The sequence below is a fragment of the Protopterus annectens genome, chromosome 9.part0 (assembly GCF_019279795.1).
Source record: "Protopterus annectens isolate FY-2018-M chromosome 9.part0, PAN1.0, whole genome shotgun sequence".
In the NCBI taxonomy this organism is placed as follows: domain Eukaryota; kingdom Metazoa; phylum Chordata; order Ceratodontiformes; family Protopteridae; genus Protopterus; species Protopterus annectens.
Window position 1 is genome coordinate 1619557254 of NC_056743.1, and position 26527 is coordinate 1619583780.

Sequence of the window (26527 nt, forward strand, 5' to 3'; positions counted from 1 at the left end):
GAGGACTACAGAACCGATAAGTAGCTGAGGAATACAGAACCGATAAGCACCTGTGCCAGGTATGGAAATCAGGTACACAGGGAAAGTTGGTGGTGGAAAATAGGCATCCAGGAAGTTCTCAGAAGAAAAGAGTGCAGGAAAAACTAAGAAACAGAAAAGATGGACCAGGTTAAGAAAGAATACTGGTTGGCTAACAAAGAGGTTAAGGAAGGAGTTGCAATAGCAAAGAACAAGGTATCAGAGGCACTCTACCTGCTTCTGGAAAGTAGCTCAGTAGACACCCTCATAAGGGATGAGTAAAAAACAAAGAGGAGAAAGCAGCTTATCAAGCGACAGCCTTAACCTGCTACACTAACTGAGGAAAGTTTCGTATTACACTCTGCTTTTTAATGTTCATGTTTTTATTTTGACAAAACTAACCACTCCCTGACAGAATGTATACTTGAGCATATGTACAATATTCATAAACTGAAACTTTCTAATGCACTGGCGAAATATGTTAACGTTTTTTGTGAATCACATTCTTTTACATTTATGGTATTGCAGTTGACTGATTTTAATCTTAGAGGGGTAACTATGTAAATAAAACTGAATGTTTAGAATTGAAATGGATTCTAGAATTACAAGCTGACAAAGGTTTTGGGTTAAATGACAATGTATCTTTAAAACCTATATTGAAATTGTGTGCTTTAGCCTACTAATTTAAATGTTTTGGGTATTTAAATGTGGTTGTCTGTTTTTTAATTGTCAGAAGAAGGATCTAAGGGTGTGAAAGAGCTAACCATTTGTTATTAAAGTGCAATATTTTATTTTATATTTGCTGTGTTGGCTGGTCCTTTCTGTGTTCTACAATAGACTGATTTTTATACTGTAAAAAACATGAAATTTAATGTCTGGCATTATTGATTGACTGCAATAGTCCATGAGTTCTGAGGGTCAAAGTGTGTATAAGAGGCAGTATCTGGAACATTCTGTGAAATCATGGACAGTTGAGTGGGATGGGGGTGTATCCATGTGTTTGTGTAAGGGCTCTGCTGTACAAAACCAAAAAAGGCACTAGACATCACTGGAGAGAAGTTTTGAACTATTACTTGGACTCACTTAAAAGGTGATAGGTCAACTGGTCTAGCATTACAATGCACGTTACAAACAATAGGAAAAATAAAACTCTTATGTCTGGCATTATTGACTGATTGTAAGAATCTGTGATTTATAAGGGCAGTGACAAAAATAAAAAGATACATCAAGGACATTCTGTCAGCTCAAGGACAGGTAAGAGGAAGGTTGGTGTGTGTGTGTGTGTGTGTGTGTGTGTGTGTGTGTGTGTGTGTGTGTGTGTGTGTGTGTGTGTGCACATACATTTTAATGTGTGCATGTGTACAGGAGAGTTAACAGGAGTTTCTGTGCAAATGTGATGCATGGGAAACACAAGATACTTATCACACTACAGTGCTGATCTGCACTCACGGTAATTATAAGTGAGTCAGAGGTATGCACATTTGATGATATTGTGGACTTTCCTAATTGCAGTATACATTTCTCTGATTTACATTTTCCACAGTTGTGGAAACAGTCCCTTTTGGCTACAACTTTGAATGTCTGTGGTAGAGTTTTTTCTGAGTGCTAAGACTTTACTGCAAATCATTTACTCCAAAGTAAACTCCTATCACTTTTTGTTATTAGGATATGCTGGAATTGTACCTTTGCCTTGAACTGTTCTTTTAACTTGTCGTTCTCTAAGTCAATATGATAGAGATTCACATAGCTGATATTAACATATCCATGCATGTACAAATGTCTATTAAACATAATTTGTTGTATCATTGCAACACATTTATATGATGCATTTGTGCATTTTAGGAACCTGCGGAATTAATTTTTCAAAGTTCCTTCACATATGTACCCGAGTACCATTTATGTGAACATACTATTACATCTTAGTTACTTATAGACAATATTGACAAAGTGTTGTTAACATTTATGTAGTTGTGTTTACGGGTCTACTTTATTTACGCAAAAGGGTACTTTTCCGTTATCAGGGTGACACTTGTAATGCAGAAGCACGCGAATGCAAAGATTGCACAGCTCTCAGCCCTGATGCCGCATGTTTGAAAATCAAAAGAGACACGGATGTATGTGCTGCAGTGTTTGTTTGCTTTCACAGAAATATCAGCTCATGTGTGTGTATTACAGAAGCACAGCAGTTCACCATTACATGATATTAAGACAGCATAATTGTAAAATACATATGGTTTCTTATCTGAATCAGTTATCTGCCTAAAACTCACTATGACAAGTATGGCAGAGAACAAAGTTAGGATGCACAATCTTATTTAAGGAAATTTTGGTAATTTTCTGCCCAGTACCAATCATTAGCAGACCGGAGTTCCGCTGTGGTGACCCCTAACCGGGAAAAGCCAAAAGAAGACTACTACTACTGCTTGTTGCTAGTCAAGGTATAGCAGATAACATAGACGTTAATGCCTAATAATAAAGGAACTAGTATCTACCAAACAATCTGAAGATGTCAAAGTTATTCAGGTCATTCGTTTAAGGTACATTGCTATTTCCTTTAGCTCAGCGTCTCCTTCAGGATCCTTATAACTTTCTGTGGGAGGACAATTGCAGTAATCACTTTTCAGATGCTAAAAACTAAAAGTCCACGAGAGCTCTGTCTCTTCTAGAAAGCGATTCCCTATCTAACCCAAAGCTGTCAGGAAGTAAGGAGGTGAGACAATGATCTGATTTTTCCAGATGAAATCACAAATTCTTCTTAAAACGAGTCAATCTGCTGCACACTGAAAAGTACCCAGTTAAGCATCAGCTGCAAAATCATTGCAAGTGTGTTGTAACATTCCAAGCGCTCTTAACAAATGTTGCCCCGATAACGGAAAAGTACCCGCAAAAGCTTAAAACAGCGAATGCATATGCATCGAACCATATGCATCGAAGGTGCGAACCGCCAAAAACTGTAAACGGAAATCTCCGTAGATGGAGATTTCCATTTACTTCAATGTAGTGCGATCTTGGAGTTGGAATAATTAAGCAGCGGGGGGGTGTGGGGGGTGCATGGGGGCTTGCCCCCCTGCCTACAGCTGTTACATGTCATGTTTGTTGTATAGTTCCATTTTTATTGTGTTTTGATGGTTTCTCGGTTCGATGCATATGCATTCGCTGTTTTAAGCTTTCAAGTAAATAAAGTAGACCCGTGTTTATAGTGATATTACTTTTGTTTACTCAAATGTAATTAAATTATAAAAACAAAAACAATACTTTTATCCAGCAATTAACTGATGTCAAGAGCTATTATGATAAGCAGTATAAAAATATAAGCACCTTAACTGCAGTACTGGCGTAATATTTTTTTTTGGCAACTTTCTTTTGTTCCCACTGCAGGTGGCTGCCATCAGCTATGTACAGAAGCCTTTCTGCAGTCATCCACTCAAAATTCCAGATACCTGTCCATCTTATCCTTTCAGACAGGGCCCTGCAAGTGGGGTTATCTTTAATGTAAGCAGTCAGAAAAAGTGTATAGGAATTACAGTATATTAGGGCACTGTGCTATGGCACTATCCCGAGAGCTGCAGAAGGATTTTCTGAATGTTCTTCCCTTTAGCTCACCCATTTCAATAGATATATTACTTAGGAACACGTCTCTCAACCTAGACTAGTACATTAGCCTCCACCAATTTATGGTAGTTCTTGGTTGTAACCAATACGCCTGCCCCAGGACAAGTGAACTGGCAAGAATAACACTGTACCCTATTCCTTAAACCAGCTCTTCAGTGGTCAGGTTTCCTAATCAAATCCAAGTCACCTGGGTCATAGTCAGGGTGCCACCCCTCTAAAACCATGGATCAAGTCCTGGCATCACAATTTGTAAAGCAGCAATAAAATAATAACAAAAAGACTTGCACTATATGTTGCCTATGCATTGACTTAAAGCTAACCACTTACCAGTTGTATGCAATGAGCCAAATATGAGGAATCGAGTCATCACCATCCAAGAGAAACTTGCTACAAAAAAAAACAGAAAGGTTCTTATTAGGAAGAAGAATAACTCAAAAGATAAAAATAAACAAGACAAATGAATATTTCTTTTCAAGATTCGGCATTCTACTGTAGTCACTAGCACATTACATTTTATCTAAGAAAGAAACCCTCTTAATAGAAATATATCCACTGCTAAGATGCTATTTCATGAATATTCTTTCAGCACTCTGTCTATCATCTCATAAAATAAACATTCAGCAAGTCTAATTTTGAGTGTCACACTTTAAAGATTAATACTAGTCTGAACTCTGATCATTCTGTGCCAGGTATCTACTAACCTTATTTACTTTTATTCAGAAATATCCTAGTTTGGACAATAATCACTGCATTCTTACAGAAACTGAGAGATACTGAAATCTAGGCTTGCTTTTATGTAAAAATTTGAGATTAATAACAGTATTAACTATAATACTGAGGATTATGAGCAAGTTACTGATCATAACTGCTGGTTATGTGTTTCAGAAAATTAATTCCAAGAAATGGATTTCATTATCACTTAACAAACTGGAGTTTACGACCATGTCATAATTCTTTTTACTATAAAGGTACTTTTACCTGTCCTGATCATATATTATCACTTTAAAAATGTAGGAATATAAAATCTCTCGCAGCTTTAAATCATTAAACCCTAGTGATACTTCCTGATATTTCTTTCGAATCATCCTAGACTTGTGTCCAAGTATCAAGCATTCCTGTGTCATATTTACACTGATACTTTCAAATCTGTACTACATACAAGCTGTGGAAATATTTAATATTAAAACTTATATGACGGATAGCACAACTGCATTTACTCAAAACATCCAAGTTCATATAGTACTTATTTATATTGGCAAAATGTTCATATTTCTCTAAATGCCAAAATGGCCAAGAAACCAGGAACTGCATAGCCTCATTTGGAAACTCGCAGATGGGCAAACAAAATGCTGCTGACTGGATGTATATTGTCTGAGTGGTTCCTGAGCTATTGTAAGTTGTATACAAAGCACAAACAATTATTTACTGTATTCATGGTCACATAAAGTTTAAGACCTAGAATGTAATGGATGTGGCCTCTACAAAAATCAGTTTGCACTGACCTGTTTGTCACTTATTTTTCTTTAGAAAGACTCATGATTCTAGTAGTATCAACATCTATTTAAACTATGAGAACATAATATGATTTTATCAAAAAACTCAGGATGCAGCCATTTCAAGTGCAGATCATTAGAGGTCAGTTAGAAAGGCTCTTTAACAGATTTCATGCTCGAATCAATACACCTGTAATCAGAAAACAGGTTTAAACATTGTTAAGCCACTTTGCTCTGCCACAGTTTGTTATTTATGTGGCAGTGTGAAGTGTCTGACAGCTTTCAAAGCAGTCAGATGTTTTCCACTGCAGTTCTGTACTTTCTTCTGTCCATGCGTCAATGCTCTGCTCACTAATGACAAGGTTGATATATATATATATATATATATATATATATATATATATATATATATATATATATATATATAGATAGATAGATAGATATGGATCTACTTTACTTACCTGAAAAACCACATCACCGACATTCACTTCATTGAGACGAATACACTGACAAAAAAGAAAGCCGACATCCAGAACACTGACATTCTGACCTGAGGTAAGTAACCACTTGGCCAGCCCGAAAAAATAAATAAATAAATAAACCCACCATGTGGGGGCACCCCTAACTAAATATACCAAATCTGAGATTACACTACTGAGAGGGTAAGGGGCAAAGTTCAACAGGATGGCCAAGTGGTTACTTACCTTGGGTCAGAATGTTGGTATTTCGGATATCGCCCTTCTGGTTTGTCTGTGTATTCATCTCAGTGAAGTGAATGTCAGTGATGTGGTTTCTCGGGCGAGTAAAGTAGACCATGTATATATATATATATATATATATATATATATATATATATATATACATATATAAATATACATATAGATATAGATATAGATATATATAGGTCTACTGAATTTCATTGAAAGACCCAAACATCAGCATTAAAAATATTGACTACAAAATGCTAACAATGCACAACTTTGTCCCCTGTACCTTAGTAACAAATGTTAAACCTAACCCTGCCCCTCACTCTAACATGCATATTAACTTAAAAAAGACCTTCTCATAATGCTACCACTACACAGGTCAGCTTGGTCACTCACCACACACACACACACACACACACACACACACACACACACACACACACACACACACACACACACACAATCTAGCTGAATGACAGATTGGAACGAGCGGTGTCTGTGATGGACTGAGTTGTGTCTGTCATGGAACAAGCAGTGTCTGTGACAGAACATCTGCTGGGAGGGGAAAGGCATCCTCATGGGCAGAGGTTAGCCACAACACCTGCTGATAGCTGAGGTGGCCATTCCTGATCACGCTCCTTTAGTGGCAGTACTTCTACTAGTTCATCTGGGAGGGTGCTCTCCACACATAAATGTGGCAGACCATGGGGTCATGTTCCTGGGCATTCCCATGAATTGAGCATTTCTAGCAGACATCAGTCATAGGTTCATAGGTTCATAGGTTCATACTAGGCTATCTGCCCTAGGGCATTTATAAGCCTAGCCAGAGTGTTTTGTGTGGCTTTCACCACCCCTTAGGATGAGAATACTATACCCATTAGTTTGCTGTGCCTCTGTCCAGCAGTGACACAGAGATGATTCCCGGGGTAAACCTACGATCTCCCATCCACTCGTCAAGATTTCTCTTGAACAGAGTCAGTGAGGGGCTCTGCCTCACATGGACTGGTATTCTGTTCCATAGTGTAGAGAGTCTCTGGGTGATGAATCTGTCCCTCCAGCACGTCCTATTTATATCCGTGTTGAGGTTTAAGTCTCTTGCTCTCGTGGCTCTGGTGGATTTGGATTTTTTGAGGTGGAGCATGTCCATTAATTCCGGGTTGGACATGGCCTTGTATGTCAGGCACAGATCACCTCTGAGCAGATGGTATGCGACTGAATAGAGCTGGAGTTTCTTCAGTCGGGCAGCGTATGACATATGTTTGAGCCCCTTTATCCTTTTGGTGAGGAACTTTTGGGGTCTTTCCAACTGCTGCAGGTGTCGGGTAAGGTACATTCCGAATGGGGCGTTGTACTCAATCATTGGTCTGATAAGTAAAGAGTACAGGGGTACAATAACCTCTCCTGATCTGGATGTGAATCCCTTCATGATCAGGTGGGCAATGTAGAAGGTCTTCCTAACCACTTTGGCAATGTGAGTGTCAAAAGAGAGGTTACTGTCAACTTGGGTCCCCAGGTCCCTGATAACTTCTTCCGTGTTTAATGGATTACCACCTATGTGGTAATTAGGGGTTACCTTGTTTTTCCCAAAGGGTATGACTATACATTTTTTGGCATTTAGCTTAAGGCTATGGCTCTGGCACCAGTTATCCATTTCTATGAGACCTCTCTGGAGGATGTCTGTGTCTGATGGAGTGTCAATTATGGTGCCCAGTTTGCAGTTATCTGCAAATTTTGTCAGCCACAATCCCCCTATGTTTGCCTGCACTTCAGAAAAATAAATGCCGAACAAGAGGGGGCCCAGGACTGAGCCCTGTGGGACACCGCTCATGACCGGCTTAGAGTCTGACATGGCACCAGCAACTCTAACCCTGTGGGTTCTGTCCTTGAGCCAGTTTGCAACCCATCTTGTGACATATGGGTTTACATCTAAGCTGGTGAGCTTTTCTATGATGCCCAAGTGGGGTATTGTGTCGAACGCTTTTGCTAGGTCAAGGTAGGCTGTGTGAACTGCCTTACCCTCATCAATGGCCTTAGTGACTGTTTTGAAAAAGTCGACCAAGTTCAAGAGGCAGGATCTGCCCTTGACAAAGCCAAATTGGGTAGGATCCAGTGTCTGTAGGTCCCCAATGTCTTTATTTATGAGTTCCATTATGATCCTCTCCATAGCTTTGCAGACAAGGCTCGTCAAGCTTATGGGGTGGTAATTTCCAGGGTCCGTAAAAGCACCGCCTTTGTGGAGTGGAACCACAGTTGCCATACGCCATTCTTTGGGTACGTATCCTGTAGTAAGGCTAAGATTAAACAGCAGCCTTATGTGTGGGTTTAGTTCCTCATTGAGTTCATGTAGCACACAGCCAGGGACACCGTCCGGTCCCATTGATGCTGTGTTTTTTGCTTTAGAGAGAGCAGCTCTCACCTGGGCATCTGAGATGTTTGGGAGGCTAGACTCTGGTGGGATAGATATTTCTCCTTTTGGGGGGGAGGGAGGGGAGAAATTTGCACTGAACCTGTCTGCCAGTATGTTGGCAATGTCTGTGGGTTCAGTGATTTTTGTATCATTTTGGACTAATTCTGAGCATATCTGGGAGTTTCCACCCAGGTTTCTAACATAGCTATAGTCATTCTCAGTTAGCAGCACACCATCTCACCTTGGGCATGGAGGTGTCAGTGCAACTCCTAGCAGAGTTAGTTTTTGTGGTTGGGAGTAACAGTGATGAACTGCAGCCTCTACCATGCAAGGCTCACACCTGCCCAGCATACCAAGATAAAGAGCTAGCACTGATATTGGCTGTGTTCATGCAGATTCTCACACACCACTTTCACATGGAGGACCCCTACAGACATACACACAAACAGCCTACCTGCTTCCCTTTCTCTCTCACACACTCTCACCAACTTTTTTTGTCAACCTAGGCCTCCAGCCCCTCCAGCACCCTGTGCAAGTGATGATAACTGCTCCCTATCCCTGTTTTTTCTCTTTTGGATTCAGGGATACAAAAGCTTTGTGTCTGATGCACATGGTGCATAGCTACATTAGTGTGTAGTATAGCTGTATTTATGTTGTTGAACTGATAGTTGTACCTGTCACTTATATTTGCTTTGACAAGTTATACAGTGGCTAGCATCATTATGTTAGTACTTTCTAGTGCATTCTGTTGTAAGGGTTGTGAAGTCAGGAACTGCAATGTGTGTCATTACTTTCTCACTTTTTTCTTTATTGATTTTCCAGTACATACGTATGGTGTACATCATAAGACACGCCATCACATTCAGATCTCAGGATTGTATAACAGCACTGTAGTCAAACTTCAGCAGAACAGTAATACTGCATAATGCTCTGTTTTGCATGAACCTCTCCAGACACATGCAGCAGATGAACAGATCACAGGACTATCTCAGCAAGATAACCCATGGCCTACTAACCATGACATGATGTATGTGGGTAGATTAAAAGACATGTCACTGTCATCTGTCTGGTATTGCATTACACTGTAACTGTTATTCTAAGACTATTACTTTTGGTGTAAGCACTTGGGCTTCTGGCCATTTGTCTTACATTAAGAAGGTTTGTTGTCTACACTCTGGTGGGGGAGAAGGTAGCCACTGCCCTTCTGAGTTGAGAATTGCTGTTTGAATCATTATGCGGCTGTTGTTCTAAGTCTCCTTGTTATAGTTTAATCACTTGGCCTCCACACCAGTTATTCTACATTAGGAAGGTTTGTGGTGTAGATTCATACCTCTCAACTATCCAGATTTTTGCAAAATGCCCAGATTTTTGCTTCATATTTTTGGTGTGTTCCTCATAAAATTTGTAGTTTTCTGTATTTTCGTGGAAAATCAGTGAGGACTGAATTCACTAAATAATAACAGACGTTTGAGTTTCGGACTTCATATACTTCAGAAAATGTATGGTAACACAAAACCTTTTTTCCAGCAACTTTCCAAGTTTTGGTGAGCAATATTTCAGATATGTCCCAATTTTTGGAGCTTTGTATCCCCATTAATTGTAGCTTTATCCAGTTTTTTGTGCTAAGAAGTTGAGATGTATGTGTAGATTTTTCTGGCAGGGGAGGATAGCCTACACCCTTCTAAGCTGGGAATTGCTGGCTGAAGGCTTATTGTATCTGTTATTCTGAAAGTGTCTTATTTCTGGTTTAAGTACTTGGGTTCCAGACCATTTATTTCACACTAGGAAGGTTTGTTTTCTACAATCTTTTTGGAGTAGTCTACTGAATTGCTGCTTTATTGAAACTGTTTATTCTTCTGTTGTGATTGTGATTTTCCATACTTTAGATTTATAGTACTTATGCATTTTATAGCATCTGCTCAATTCAGGCTTGCTGAATCTAGAGTGTTTGGTGTCATTGGAGCACTAAAACCAGCCTTCTTACATTAAGAAGGCCCCCCTGCACTTGTGTGGCAGAACTGTGCAGCCAAGAACCCATCTGAGTTGGGAATTGCTCGAATAAAGCTCACTGTTAGCCTTTCCCTTTGTTTGCTTGTTTAAAATAGTCTAACTTCACTCATATTCCAGTGTTGTGCTTCGGGATGTTTGTAATCAGTTTACTGTAGCTGCTCAGAGGTTGCACTGATGCCGTGTGAGCAACTCAGTTGTGCATTGTGAAACATTATGACATTTTTTGTAAACCTATCCCTCAGCAGAATAGACACATTTTGTTAGCCTTACACTGAAACTGGGGCCATCTAGACCACTCCCCACTCGTTACTACAGTATATACCTTCCATAATAGATGGACAGTTTCTCACCATTTCTCCAGGCAGCCTGATTTACATGGGCATCCTGAGGCAACAGAGCAATTGCCTCATGTATACTGACAACCAGTTACTGCTAAAACAAACTAACACAACATGTGGGAGCTGTATCTATACTATGAATTTGGAATCAGTTCTCTCACATAACAACAAACCAGATATGAATCATGTTGTCAGCACACAGAATTCCCCTCCTGCACATAAGCTCACAACACATAAACCCACATAAGCGGAAATACTCACTAGAAATCTAATTAAAGATCAGAGAACTCCAAAGCACAAACCTACTGCACAGAGTGCAGACCCAGCAGAATCCACTACAAATAATAATACACAAACCAGTGTCTCAGCCAATAAGCCCTTCAGGCAAAACACATCAAAACCAAATGTCTTGCTCATAGGCGACTATATAGTGATACACACAGATGTCCCCCTCACCAGGCTGGACAAGGAGAAGGTCACAGTCAGCTGTCTGACAGGTGCCAGGGTCCATCAGATCATGTACTTATTCAAGTCTCTCAACAACAAGTACTATTATGACTCTGTCATAGTCCATGTTGCAGTAAATGACTGGAGATGTACACACTGTACTATATGAAGGTGCTTGCCTCCCCCATAGTGGCCTTTTTAGGCAAACAACTAAAGTCCCAACATAAAAGAATCCACTACAGACAAACTGAAGGTTATGTTGCTTAATGCAAGGAGTGTAAATCAGAAACTGCACTCACTGGAAGAACTCCTTACCTTGGAAGATTCCCATGTCTGTGCAGTCACACAGACATGGTTCTAGGCTGCAGAGAGCACCTTGACTATACAAGTGTGAAATGCCTTCCACATGTTCACACATTAAAACGAGCATGAAAGAACCAAAGGCAGAGGTGTATATATCTTCACTAAAGGCAAATGCACTGCAAGAGTGGTCACTCTGTAGTGTTATTCCAAGTCCAACTAACTGTATATAAACCCCCCTTCCATATCATTGTTAGCTACAGGCCCCTCACCATGAACCACAAGTACCATTCTGACTATATGGACCTAATTGAGTCACTCACTAGACAAACAAACACTCTGGTCATGTGTGATTTCAAGTATACTTCCATTGATATGGAGTCATATATGTGCACAAACACACTCACCATAAAGTTCATGGACTTTAATACACATGCTATTTAACAGATAGTCTGCACCCCCACAAAGGGTTTGAATGTCCTAGATTTACTATTGACCAGCATATTTGTTCTCTGCACTAACCTGTGTATGTTGGCCCCCCTGATCAGATCAGATCACAATTCAGTCTTTTTCACATTCACAATCATACCTGATACCCCCTTAAGAGCAGAAATGATGAAACATTTATCCAATGTAAATTATAGGCTCCTAATCAATGCCATAAAGAGTTGCAAACCCCCTGCCACTACTCTCAACAATGACTGCTACACAGAGGTTTACACAAATGGCCTGTATACACAGCTGTACAAATGTTATGGAGTCAGCTGAACATGAATGGATCAAAACAAGTTCCTCACGAAAAATGAGCCACCCTGGTGGGGATCAAGCATACATAGGTTACGCAACAAGTGAAAGAAAGTAATGTCTAATAACAAGAGGAAACTTACTCAGTAGAGGAAGGGCACCCTCCACAGCTTGAGCAAGGAAATTAGCTATCTTGAAACATCCTCTAAAGTGACATACAAACCTAAAGTAGCATCTCTAGCTAAAGATTATCAGGAGGTATTTTTTAGCTATGTCAGAAATCTAAAAGTGAAGGCCTAGATTTGTGCCAAACTAGTAGTGGACAGTACCACTCATACTGACCCCAAGGACATCACCAACTGGCTATCAGACAGTTTGGGGAAAAGTTTACCCCACCCTGTCCCCACCAGCCATACCCCAAAGCATACCTGTCACCAGACTTCTACCTAGTAACCTCCTATGACCCTAAGGTGACATCTGCCTGAGCTCCAGACCAGTGTCTGATCCTGCCCTGGTGGGATGGTTGTATATGCAATAATCTGATATAGCCAATTATATCAGCATTGTCTGTTGAGCATATGGTGATAGTGTCCCACATGCTGGTGTAAAAGGATCTCTGTAATGTCAAGTAACATCTGTCTCACACACACACACACACACACACACACACACACACACACACACACAGTTGACTGCAGTTATAACAGAACCCTTACCTATCTAAGTACACAGACTACAGAATACAGTAAAACCCTTACCTATCTAAATACAGACTACAGAACACAACAGTACTATACACAAGCACCATGGCACATGTCTGACTTTTCAGGTCAGCTTATAGTGGATGACATCAGCAGACCATGTGGGAGACAAGAGGTTGGGAGCCCTGTATGAAGTAGATGTGTAGGCTTGAGCAACTCTCAAAAAACTGGAAAGATATGCCACTGGAGAGGTAACTGTGGGATACACACATCTCCTCTTCTGTCTAGACACACACACACACACATACATACACACATACACACACACACACCATTGACTTCAGTGAGAATAGAACCCCCTACTTATCTAATGACACAGACTACAAAACACAGTACTTACCACATGCACCACGGCACAGGTAAGACTGACAGGACTGCAAGTGAATTTATAGTAGATGACATCAACAGGCCACATGGGAGACAAGAGGTTGGGAGTTCTGCATAGGTACATTGCTTCATACTGTCACCTGAGGCTAGTAGCCTAATAGCAGTAGGCTGTTTAAAATCTTAACTATGTAACAACACAAGTACCCTTTTTGAGCATACTTGGCTATCTGAGTTTGGAAAAGCAAGGCTATGAGTGCCACCAAGTGGCCCTCTCCATGAGTGAGCACACATATATACCACTTTGTATTGTGGTTGATATATCTGTGGAAAAATGTAATGAGGCCCCAGGCTTGTAGTGCTTGTTTGGGGTGTTTGGGGTGGGGGGTGGGGGTAAATGAATGTATTGCAAATATATGACATATAGTTATACTGTACCCTTAGTTTGCAATGTTTTCACATGTAGTTGTATGTCATACTAAGGAAATGGACAATAAATACCAATAATGAAATATGATATATACAATTCCATAGTGCAATGAACATTGGATTTGCGTGATAGTTAATAAAGTGTACATGCTATGTGAGATAGGCCTGTTTGCACAGAGTGAAGCAGTGTGCAAATGTGAGTCACATTGTTAATCTTTGCTACTATACCCCACTTCCATCTGTAATCCAGACCAGCTTTCACGATGGCTAAGAGTATTAATTGAATGCATCCATTTTCTATTTTTGGGTGTCTGCTTTCTAGGCAATCAGTTTTTTCCCTGTTTCCACAGTGTTGCACTTTACGCGAACAAGATAAGCTTTGCCAAATTATTTTTTTGGGAAGCGGCGCATTGCGCAAAAATAGAATTAAAAGAATACAAAGAGGAAAATATAATAAAAGTAAGAAACACACACAAAATCTGTAAAAGCACAGTACAAATTGATAGTACACATCCCAAATATCTGCATATGTCAGGATTTGAATCCTTACACCACTATGGCTTCAGAAAACAGAAGGGATGCCTTAGTCCTCTTTGCCACACAGCTTTACATCAACAAAATGAAGTCATTTTTTCACACAACCAACTGCATCAGAATGCAAACTACTATCAGACCATCAGCTGTGATGTGTACATTTAATTCAATTTACTATATTTGGACATACAGTAGTTAGTGATCACACAACCTGTAATAATTATGATTACAAATATACAGCTCTGTTTTACCTTTCTATGTTTCTTGGAGAGGATATTAACTGTGAATAATAAGATATGCAGTCCAGGTTGGATGGCACAGTTATGCATACACTGTTCTTTTGGGGGTAGCATAGCTGAGTTACTGTTATGGGAAGAACAAGGGTGCACTCCTCTTTGGTGGAGAGGGCAAAGCTCAGTTACTGTTATGACAAAAACAAGTCTGAAGTCTGAAACTGCAATGTGTACCATCACTTTCTAACTTCTGTTTTTAAAGATTTACCAGTACAAAGGTATGGCACTAAACTGAAGCTATGCAGGGAACATCAGTATTCTTTACAGGTATGACTGTGTGAATCTTTCATGCCTGAGGCCCACTAAGTACTAATGGACAAATATAAGTAAAATAAGTGTCTGGTGTCAAATGTTAAGGTACTTTTTGTACAAATACTTCATTAGTTACTTGCTTACTGTACCCAGTTAGGAAATACAAGGATATGCCATAATATTATTAAAGAATACACTTTAGGTTCAAGACTTACTTTGCAAATGCAGCAGCTGATACACCTTTTGTTTAGGGCTGAGTCTGTCGAATGCAAGTAATACACAGCCAATACATGGGGAGGTAAAAGCTGAGTGAGTTGCCTGGCATCAATTTTACTATATGTATGTGTGTACGTGGAAGGTATTAGATCCCTAGGTGGTCAGTGAATGTGTTATACATTATCTATTATCCAAAGCAAGGGCATACAGAGCACACCTATGTCCAGCCACTGTGACAGCAGCTGAGGGTTCCTCCTCTGTGTCCTCCTCCTCTGACTGTGGCTATGGTGACCTTGGTGGGGGGATGTGTGTCCCTTACCCTTGCTGATCTTGCTGCAGCTGTTTCTGCAAGATCAGATTGTGGACCATAGTACATACTGTGAGTATTTGTGTACATGTATGTGGATTATACTGCAGGGCTCCACCAGATATATCTGAGCACTGGAACCATGACTTCAGAAGCCAAAACACATGCTGTTTCTAATTTCGGCATGTACCTCATTATGGTGTTCTTCCTTGGGTGTGTGTGCACTTCTGATGGGTGTCATCAGTGATGATTCCAGGGCATAGCCACCATTCCCCAGTAAGTAGCCTTGTGGGATGTCCCTATAGCAAACATCTTGTACAGCTGTGATGGGTGCCAGATATGGGAGTCATGATAACTGCCAGGGTTGCCAGCACACACATTCAAGACAATTCCCTGGGCATTACACATGACTTGGCAGTTGATGGAGTGGTATCCTTTATGGTTAATGTTGATCCTACCCTTCTCACCAGGTGGTGCCTTAATGTATACATGAGTGCAATTTATAGCACCCAGTATTTCAGGGTAGAGGGCTAACCGCTAAAACAGTTCCATATTGCTGGCCCTCTCTTCAGAACTACGGGCGAAAATATGAGCTCACTGGCATGTATAAGCATAGCATCCAGAAATTGGTAGAGATGGTAGGGGCTGATGCCTGTGATACACTCATCCTGTATCCAGTTGGTCTTTGAAAAGTACCAGTAGCTAATATTCTAAGGGATGGGTTCCCCTAGGTTAGTTCTGGCTGTGCGTTGATGGCAGCAGAGATCAGAGAGTTCTTGTAATGTGTCCCTGTCCATCCTATAGCAGTCTATAATCTCCAGTTCAAGTAGCTCCTGGAAAGTTACACTGGGTCTGAACACTCTTCTCCTTCTTGGCCTAGGCCTATTGTCAGCAACACCAGCAGGATTGGCTTCAGCCTCTAGCACATACAGATGTAGAATAGCTGCGGCAGCCCTTAGTATTGTGTCAGTAAAATTTCCTTGTCTCTACTCCAATGGTATTGAAGGATTGAGGAAAATGAGAATGTAGGCTACATGGATGTTTTATACATTGTTTAATAGCTCCACCATGTTGGATTGGTTGATTAACATGCAATTCACCTGCTTATGCTATAACCAGCATCTATTAGACATGCCTGCTGCTTGCTCATTAGTGCTCTATGCTCACCTTTGGGCACCTTCACATAAATAAGGTAAGCATAGACAAAATTGATATTTCCTCTGTTCTTCTGATATCATGCAAACATGGATCATAAAAAGTGTAGGAAAGGTTGTACACCCTGTAGTCAAACCCAGGACCATCTATATTCCAGCCCTAACACATACATGTGCTGTCACAGGAGCAGTTACATAACAAACTAAAGAAGCCTGCCATTAATTCCTCTGTTTCTCATAGCTGAGAAAAGGGTTGTAGCTCAAAAACAATGGCAAAGTAAAAAAACTTAAACTGGACAGACACCACACATCTTAACAGCCAAATAATGAAGATGAAACAGAAACAGGAATTGTGCACTGCTTACATGCCCTTTCACCCTTCACAGCCTTACATGTTCACCCCTGCAAGTGTAACCTGACACACCCAGTTGATGTCAGCATTCACTGTTGCCATGTATTCAACACAAACATTGTGGAAGTGTCTAAAAGAAGTGAACATTCCTACATGGTTACTCTTTTTTGAGATTCAACAATTCTAATGTGCTTTAACCTCATTTGCATCTTCACTGTGCTGACAGCCCAGAATCTACACAGTTAGTAACTGTATAGGCAGAGAAACAACTACAAAGGAGCCCGATGTTCCAACAGAGGAATACATGTTTTAATAAAATGGGACTGTAATCCATCAGCTACATAATGCTTATGCTTGCATTACAGTATACTAGTCTGTTTCATAACATTTAAACATTTTAGCAGCCCGCATTACTTGTGAGTATAGTCTTCATTTAGGGGTGAAGGAGCAAAGCTGCACTTATGTCATGGTACTTAAAAATGAATTTTTATACTTGTTACTATGATTTTCTAGCATCCACAATGTGTAATTGGTTAATAATACATCTGTTGTTACATGTTAAGGTCAGTTCTGTACAAATGTAAGTGCTTTTACTTGCTCTTGTTTCCACTTAGACTCCTTTCCATGACTATATTTGGAAAGTTTTGGAATACATGGCCAACACGAACACGGAGTCTACATGGTTGCTTTAGATGATGTTGAATTGCTCCACCATGTTTGTTTCCTTCTGTAGCATACAATTCAGGTACTTATGCTGTAATTTGCATGACACAAAAATTTCCGTGTTTGCCCATGAGTGCACGCTGCTGCATGCTGCTATGCAGAGTTTACTGAAACTAAAACTTTTCACAGCTATGTGCACTTCATGGCGCAATGGTCACATGATCAAAATTATCATATAGGCTTTATTGAATCTCACCTTATGTGTATATGCATTTATGTTACAGTAAAATTATAGAGCAGTGAAGCTAAGGACATTTTGCTTTATCCCTACTTCATACTTTTGGTGTATTCCTCATAAACACAAACACACATGCACACACGCACACATGCACACACATGCACACACACACACACACACACACACACACTCACACACACACACACACACACACACACACACACACACACACACACACACACACACACACACACACACACACACACACACACACACACACACACACACACACACACACAGCAATAAATAAGCATCATCTAGCTCCAGCTTATAGCATAGATAAATTACCACTACAAAATTAAAATGTGAGAGATCTGGGTACTTGGATAGACAGCTCAGTTACATTTGACCATCATGTTGCAGCAGTGGTCAGGAAATCATTTTACCTTGCACAGTTCATAGTTAAAGATATTTCCTTCAGATAAAAAGTCCTTGCCCCCTTGTCTTCAGCAATGATTAGACTCATCAATGAGCACAAGATCCCTTTTGGGATGTACCTTACTAAGCATAACAAGCAATTGGAAAGACCCCATAGGCTTGTAAATAAAAAGATCAGGAGCTTACAAGACCTGAACTACATTGAATGCCTTTAGCTTTGTCCCTAAATTCAGTTTCGTATAGACTCCATAGGAGTAATCTGTGCCTTGTGTATAGTGCTATGAGAGATTCAATAGTCTGAGAACTTTTATACCTCAACAAATCAAACTATTTAGCTAATCCTAGGGCCAAAGATCTGAATCTATTCTAGCAAATAAACAAGTCAAGGAGAAGGGATATGTTTTTTATGCAGTGCCTTTACTTTCTCTGGAACAAATCCCCTCTCCAAGTTATACAGTGTAACACACTGTCTGACTTTAAAAAGGAGTTAAACAGCTGGATGGAAAATTATAAATTCAATCCTGCTATGACTGGCTTGGCCATCCTTGAGAAGAGGGCATGTCCTAAGGTTGCCTACTGGAGAGGTAGAAATGGCCCTGCAGATCAAATGCTTTGTAACTGCTAGGATTCTGTGATCCTACCAAAAGTATGCCAAGTTATCCCTAACAAAAGTATAGCATGGAAAGCATAGCCAGGTTACCTCTCCTAAAAGTAAACATAATCATAAAGGCAGCCTGAGACCAGGTTGTCAATTCATCAGCAGTTACGACCGTTGCTAATGTGGCACAGTTTAAAGTCAGAGCAAATATATTGTGACATCATCATATCACCCCCTACCCATTGTGAAATCACCAGAAAAGTAAATTGCTATCTCTAGCATTAAGAAGGAAAGAAGGTGGCCTATACCCTCATCTTATTCTATGTTGGTAAGGCAACTACATTTGTTTAGTTCAAACAGATGGTTGTGAATGGTTTCTTAAATGAAAGTAAATTATCAAGTTTCCTGATGTTCTCTGGGATTTCATTTCACACAACCGAACTATGGTGGAGAAAGCCCTTTCACATATTCTAACAGTGACTGGTTGCCTTTGATGATGAATACAGTTACTGTTCCTGAGAGTGTAAGCTTGATTTCTGACTTGCAGTTTGTTTAGGAGTGGGCACAGTATCTGTTACGTAAAATTATGAAAGTAAATGTATTGAATAAAAGCATTGCACTTCACATTACAGAAAGACATTTATTTGACTTTTGAGTAATTCAGTTGCAGATAGCTAGCTGATGAATCAAAGGATTTTGTTCTCAATGATTTGAATGAAGGTGACATTTTGAACTCACAGCCATGCAGTTATAAGGAAACAGTATTCCAGGGTCTATATTACAAGATCAAATATTGAGGTTATCGAACACCTAAGCATCAAACTTGTAATATTGAAAGCAAAAAAAAACAGCGAACGACCGATTTAACGCAGGGAAAGATTTCCCTTGGCTGTTTGCCGGATTTTGCCATTTTGTGTACTGTAGAGCGATCTTGGAGTTGGTATATTTAGTTAGGGGGATGTAAAATTATTCTTTTATGATTGTGGCCAATGGAAGTCTTTTCCTGTGCCATTCATGGTTTTACGGTTTGATATTACAAGTTTGATGCTTAGATGTTCGATAACCTAAACATTTGGTCTTGTAATATGGACCCGTATTCCATGCTGGGGAGACAGACCTTAAAAGTCATAGCCTGCCTAACTTCAGCAGTGAGTAAGATGGATGCTTTGCTGATAGTTTCACTTGTGCTAATGCTTGTTTTACTACAGCTTCAGTGCATGAAAGGTAAGATTTGAATCAAAGGTAATACCTAGATATCTCTGCCGTGAAGTGGTAGGAAGGGGTGATCTAATGGAGTCAGTAACTGAAGGTTTGCTAACTAACATTCTTTAGTTTTTGTGATGTACCAAATTGCAGCACTGTGGTTTTATTAGTATTTACTATCAGTTTGTTATTTTTTAGCCTGATCCATGTTGCCTTGAAGTATTCCTGGAAGTCTTTGTTATGAGAGTACAAGTGGTTACTGAACCTGAACAGCATAATGTCATCAGCATATAGAGTACAGTTTATCTGTGGGAGATCCCAGTGAAGGTTATTTATGAAAACTAACAATAACAAGGACTGAAAATTGACCTCTGTGGCACCCTATACCCTGTGCTACTTGTTCAAGGGGGGTCTGTTTGATTCAGCCATACTGAACTTTTTACTATCAAGACAGTTTTAGAAACATTGTGCAATCTCAGAAGAGAAGGGAATAGCTGAAAATTTGTGTAATATGCCTACTTAGTTTACAGTTTCAAAGGCTCATTTAAAGTCTAGGAAAATGACATGGCACTAGTGAGTTTACCTTGCTCAAAGCCTGCAAAAATTGTATCAGTAAATCCAGCAAGTGTGTGTGGGTGTGGGTGCGTGTGCATGCATGTGTGTGTGTGTGTGTGTGTGTGTGTGTGTGTGTGTGCATGCGTGTGCGTGTGTGTGCATGTGTGTGCGTGTGTGCGTGTGTGCGTGTGCGTGTGTGTGTGTGTGTGTGTGTGTGTGTGTGTGTGTGTGTGTGTGTGTGTGTGTGTGTGTGTGTGTGTAGACTGGCAATTGGATGATAGCCGTTAGCTGAAGTAGGCCACAATCACTTGAAAAGTGTAACAATGTATGCCTGTTTGAAATAATGAAGAAATATTTTAGTTGCATGTATATGGCTGAGACTATGTGCTAAGGGTTTTGCTAAGGTGCAAGGCTGCCTAACTTAAGTATTTTTGGGTATATTGTGTGAAAATCAGGGTTATATTAAGCATCAAAATTATCAACCAGCTTTTAAATCTGAAATTTGGTTATACCTTTAAAGTAAAATGTGAGGTAGTTAAAGATGTTATATTTTATTAATCCTTTCGTTGCTCTAGTTAATCCCACTTGACTAGAACTCTCTTTTCAAGGGAAACCTGAGGTGGTATTTATAATACTGGGGAAGATTGACCAGGGCATCAGAGAACTTAGCTACTCAACAGAGAATGGTATTGACAGAAGTACTGGCCATGAATATGTGCCCACATACACCTTTACAACAACAAAGTGACTGAAGAACACCAAACCACCAAATGAAACAAGCAGGCACAATGTAGAAATACACCACTTTAATGGTTCAAAAGACACACGTTCAACAATATTTCATAAGTTAAGTGCTTTCTTACCCAACTGCAAGGGACTTCATCAGAACAAGTGACTGTAACATCCCAGCCATTTTTATATATACATACCCCACCCTAATTGCTCATGTTTAATTATTCAATTTAATGAAACTGGTAAGAAGCTTTAAAAACATAAAAGCTAAAACATAATATAACCACAACCTGTGCATACTCAAGGTGTATGGCGTGTGTAAGTTAAAATCCAAAATATCCCCCTTTGTGGAGTGGGATAACTGTTGCTGTGCACTATTCAGTGGGCACAAAGCCTGAGGTGAGGCTATGATTGAACATGGCACTTAGGTGGGGTGCCAGTTCATTCTGTAGTTCATGTAGAACGTAGCCTATATAGCCTTATAATAGAAAGTTAGGAAATTTCAAGTGCAACAATTGTATTTATTGCCCCTACATTATGGAGACTGGTGGACTTTTAAGGATGAGCAATAGGAATATTTTTATCAATGGACATTTTAATTGTAGTAGTGTCAATGTTGTGTACCTGGTGAAATGCCACCAATGTCCCATATTCTACATTGGCAAAACCTGTAGAAAATTTAAGAATAGAATTGGGGAGCATTTGGGTAACATAAAACACAGCAGGTTAACCAGTGCTCTGAGTAGGCATGTGCAAGACAATAAAGGGCACACTTTCAAGTTCCGGGTAATACAACAGCTCAAGAAAGACATACAGGGAAAATGTCTAGATATACATTTGGATATTAGTGAGCTGAAATGGCAGCTGCGTCTAAATGCTGTGGAGTATCCAGGAATAAATGAAATGACTAGCATAGCTAGTATTTTAAAGTTAAAAAATATTTTAGGATAGATATTTTGGATTTTAACTTCCACACACCATACACCTTGAGTATGCACAGGTTGTGGTTATATTATGTTTTAGCTTTTTATGTTTTTAAAGCTTCTTACCAATTTCATTAAAATTGAATAATTAAACATGAGTAATTAGGGTGGGGTATGTATATATAAAAATGTCTGGGATGTTACATTAATTTATTCTGATGAAGTCCCTTGCAGTTGGGGAAGAAAGTGCTTAACTTGTGAAATATTGTTGAACGTGTCTTTTGAACCATTAAAGTGGTGTATTTCTACATTGTGCCTGCTTGTTCCATTTGCTGGTTTAGTTCTTCAATATGTGCCCACATCTCATTCCTGGCGCAGTGGTGGCTAGGAGGACAGTGTGTGGCATGGAGAGAAAGATGGAAGGAGCAGAGGTAAAAGCTAGCTTGCAAGGAGATGTATGCATAGATTTGAAGGTTGTTTTTCAAGAAAATTGATTTATGGATCAGAGGAGATGGTGAAGAAAGAATGTTTTGTTACAATCTTTCAGTTGGGAGGGTGGCAGGATAATATACTGCAGTAGATGTCAAACTAGAGTGAAACTGAGAATGAAGGAGATGTTTCCTGTGGAGAGATAATGGAGAAAATTCAAGAGGGCGAATCAGAGGTAATCTAATAAGGGGATGCTACACACAAAAAAAAATGTATGCCGAGACAGTTAGAAGCAGCATTGAGCAAAAAGAAGAGATGACAGCATGAAGATGAATTTTGTGGTGATGATATAAAGATAAAAAGAATAATGAATTGAACAGATATGATGTATAGGGCACTATAATTTTACCTGTAGCTGTGAAAGTTCAAGAGATAAGATTATTTTGATAAACAAAGAGTCATTGGGGTGAATTCGCTAAAGCTCGCAGAAGATATTTTTGGATAGAGCAACATACCAAAGTCACACTAAAGGGAGACTAAGTACTTCAGTATTCCGAGTAGGATAACTATGGATTCCACTCATGCTGGTCTGATTCCAAAACACAGTTTGCACACACAATGCACCTCAAATATGACAAGCATCCACGCCGACACCATTCCTAAATTCCTCAGCGCAATATTTTCTGGACGCCAAGGAATTCAAGCAAATACTACAGATTATAGAGGAATCCATAGCAAAACTGGAAAAAGACATACAAATATACCTGCTGTTAATATACTGCAATAGGCTGCAGTGATGCAAGCCATCATTGAGGCTGTGGCTGTGCATCTTAGAAGTATGCCAGCTAGAGTCAGAGCAAGGCTGCAACTAAAGCAGTTGTCAGACCAGCAAATAATCAACAGATACCATCTAGACAGACAACTGGTGCAGGCTGTCTGCAACATGTGTGCCCTACATATCTTGCAGACCCTGCAAGGAAAACCCATACCCCTTGAAAACAAAGTGTATGTCACCCTGGGTGTACTTGCAGCTGGTAAATTCCAGAGACACATGGTGGATGCTGTGGGGGCATCACAGACACCTGCCATTCATATCCTGTCAAAATTCCTGGAATCAATGTGCAGTAAGATAGATGACTGCATACACTTTTAATCCATCCTCGTGGAGTGGAGAATTGTACAGCACCAGTTCTATAACACAACAAGCTTCCCACATGTATTCAGTGCAATATGTTGCACACATATACCTATTAAGACACCAGGACAACCGGAAGCAGGCAGATACATAAACAGAAAGGAATGGCCATCCATCAACTGTCAAGTTGTGTGTGAAGCAGATGGCAGCATAACAAACATCATGGCAACACTCCCAGGAAGTGTCTGTGATGCTGCCATTTTGAGAGAAATTAGACTGAGGGCTGCATTCCAGCAAAGTGAAATGCCTGAGTAACTACTACTGGATAAGTACAGGTACATAGCTAGGATACAGTTTAAGGATACCCTTCACAACAATATCCATTATGACCAAAAATGTTTCTATTCCCCAAAACAGGTGACTGTGGTTATCCTCTTGAGCCATGGCTAATGACCCCATACCTTGAACCATCAAACCTTGCGTAGGAGGCTTACAATAGAGTATACACAACTCCCAGAAACACCATAGAGCATGCGTTTTGTGTACTGAAAGCTAGGGTCAGATGTCTGGACACATCCAGGGGTGCACTGCAATACACACCTGAAAAGGCAGCAAAGATGATGATGGTGTCCGCCATGCTGCACAACATGCTAACCAGACCACAGGTCAGTCTTCCAGCTGCAGAAGTGGATGAACTACCACAATAACCATAAATGTCTGAAGACGACATCTCACAGGTATCGGAGGATGAGCAGGAGGACATAGGGAATGGAAGTTATTTGTGGCCTTCAACTGCATTAATCATGTTGGTGAAGTCCGTCAAGGTGTCATTACCTTAAACAGTATCACCTAAATGGCCTTGGAGTCTCCTTCCATATTGGCAGAGAGCATCAATTATAACGTCATTTTCCTGGTGGGAGAAGTTGTCACCCTTAGGATGGTTGGGCATCTGAAGGACATTGATACGCACATGATAATATTCATGTTTGAGGCCATTTATGCATTTCTTTTTGTGAACAGCATATGTCAACATAAACAGTATACATTTCTGTGCAAAGAAAATGTCTGTACAACACTGTGTGATGAATATTAATGTGACATATTGCAAGTAACAGCAATGTCTTCATACATAACATTATTAAAATCAACAAAACATAATATTTCTATAGTTTTTGTGTGGGATTAGAACCCATGATGATACATATGTATTACACAGACGTTCAAAAGCAACAGCATTATGCCACATTAGTATGCTTGTATATCACATTCAGTTACACGCTACTACTTAACAGACTGGCTATATATGATCTTAGTTCATCAACCCTAACAAGGTTTCACAGGTACCTATCAAACCACCAAGAGGCTACTAAATGGGAGAACATTCTCTCCCCTCTACTGCCAGTATCCACTGGAGTACCCCAAGGATCAATACTTGGCCCCCTTCTCTTTATCATATTTACTAATAACCTAAATTCAGCAACCCAACTTGCCTCAGTCATACAGTACACAAATGACACATCTCTTATCTGCTCCACCCTTTCCACATTAGAACTACAGGATAAAATGCAAAAATCATTTCATGAAATTGAAATTTATGTCAAAAACCAACTCATTCAAAAACCCAAATAAGACTAAGTTAATGATTCTCACTAACAAATCCACCAAGCACTGCTCCACATGCCTACGTATTTAATCAACCAATGGTACCAAAACTGAGTCTACAAACCAGGCCAAGCTCCTAGGTATTACAATAGATAACCAGCTAAAATTTGATATTCATATTTCCCAAACTATTAAAAAAGTCCATGCTAAACTCGGTGCTCTCTATAGGGCCAAACTTTACCTAACACCCCATGCCAGGTTAGTCACAGCAAGATCTCAGCTTCTCTCTACCCTTCTCTACTGCTCACACATCTTCACCAACTTACACAAGGCTGACCTTCACAACCTAGAGTCCTGCTATAGCAAAGTAGCAAAGTTTGCTACCAATCTCCCCATAAAGCCCATCATTGTACTGCTCTTCAACAACTTAACTGGCTAGAACTTCCCAGCTTGTTAACATTCAACCAACTTACCCTCACCCACAAAATCATTCACAATCTCACAATCCCAATACCTGCCCTGCAATTTCAACCCTGGTCCAACTACATGTCAACAGCAGGTCCCTTAGGTCTTCTGATAGGCCCCTGCTCAAAATTACACAGTCTCATAACTACCATGGTGATGCCCTCTACTCTAACAAAACAGCTATGTCTTGGAATGCTCTTCCTCCAAACATACAAAGCACTTCCTGCTATTCTTCTTTCAAAATGAAAGTAAAAGAACATCTTAAAAACAACTGGTTCTGCCCCTGTAGTTCTCCTGGACAATTTCTCTCTCCAAGTACGTTTGTCTCATAGTTTCATTCACCTTTACACTGCCCAAACTTTTTCAGTTTCATTGTTGTAATGATTTGTTTATTCACTGATAGATTTAAATAACTTCAATATTGAAAATATTCTCTGCAAACATGCTATGCATTATTGTGTATCTTATGTGTCTTTTTAGTATGCTCCCTGACACCATCAAATGTTATTCTCTGTCATGCAAGAAGCTGTAGACTGTGTTTCCAAATTGTTCCTTATTTGTAATGTTTAGCTAATTTTACTCATATAGGGTATGACTCTGAAATTATTACTTTAAGTCTCTGTATTTTATTATATTTTTATGTATCTTGATTTCTGGAGCTTTTCTTCATGGGTCTCCCTGAAAACGGACTACTTGCCAAGTCAGACACTTCCCGGTAAACAAATGTAAATAAAATAAAATAAATAAATACTATAAAAAATAATCTGAAGAACTTACACTAAGCTTGGGTAAACCTCAGGAACCATAGCCAGGCTACAGACAGTATGGATCCTTAGTATATTGAGCCA

At 39.8% G+C, this 26527-nt stretch overlaps 1 protein-coding gene across 1 annotated transcript in view; it reads right to left on the bottom strand.

The window, feature by feature from the left end:
* The window catches only part of LOC122810975 (snaclec B9-like), a 247022-nt gene that overhangs the window by 105741 nt on the left and 114754 nt on the right, over positions 1-26527 (bottom strand). The window contains exon 2 of the mRNA XM_044082499.1: positions 3958-4017. Coding sequence (XP_043938434.1) covers positions 3958-4017 — 60 coding nt within the window. The remainder of the gene's footprint in view (positions 1-3957; positions 4018-26527) is intronic.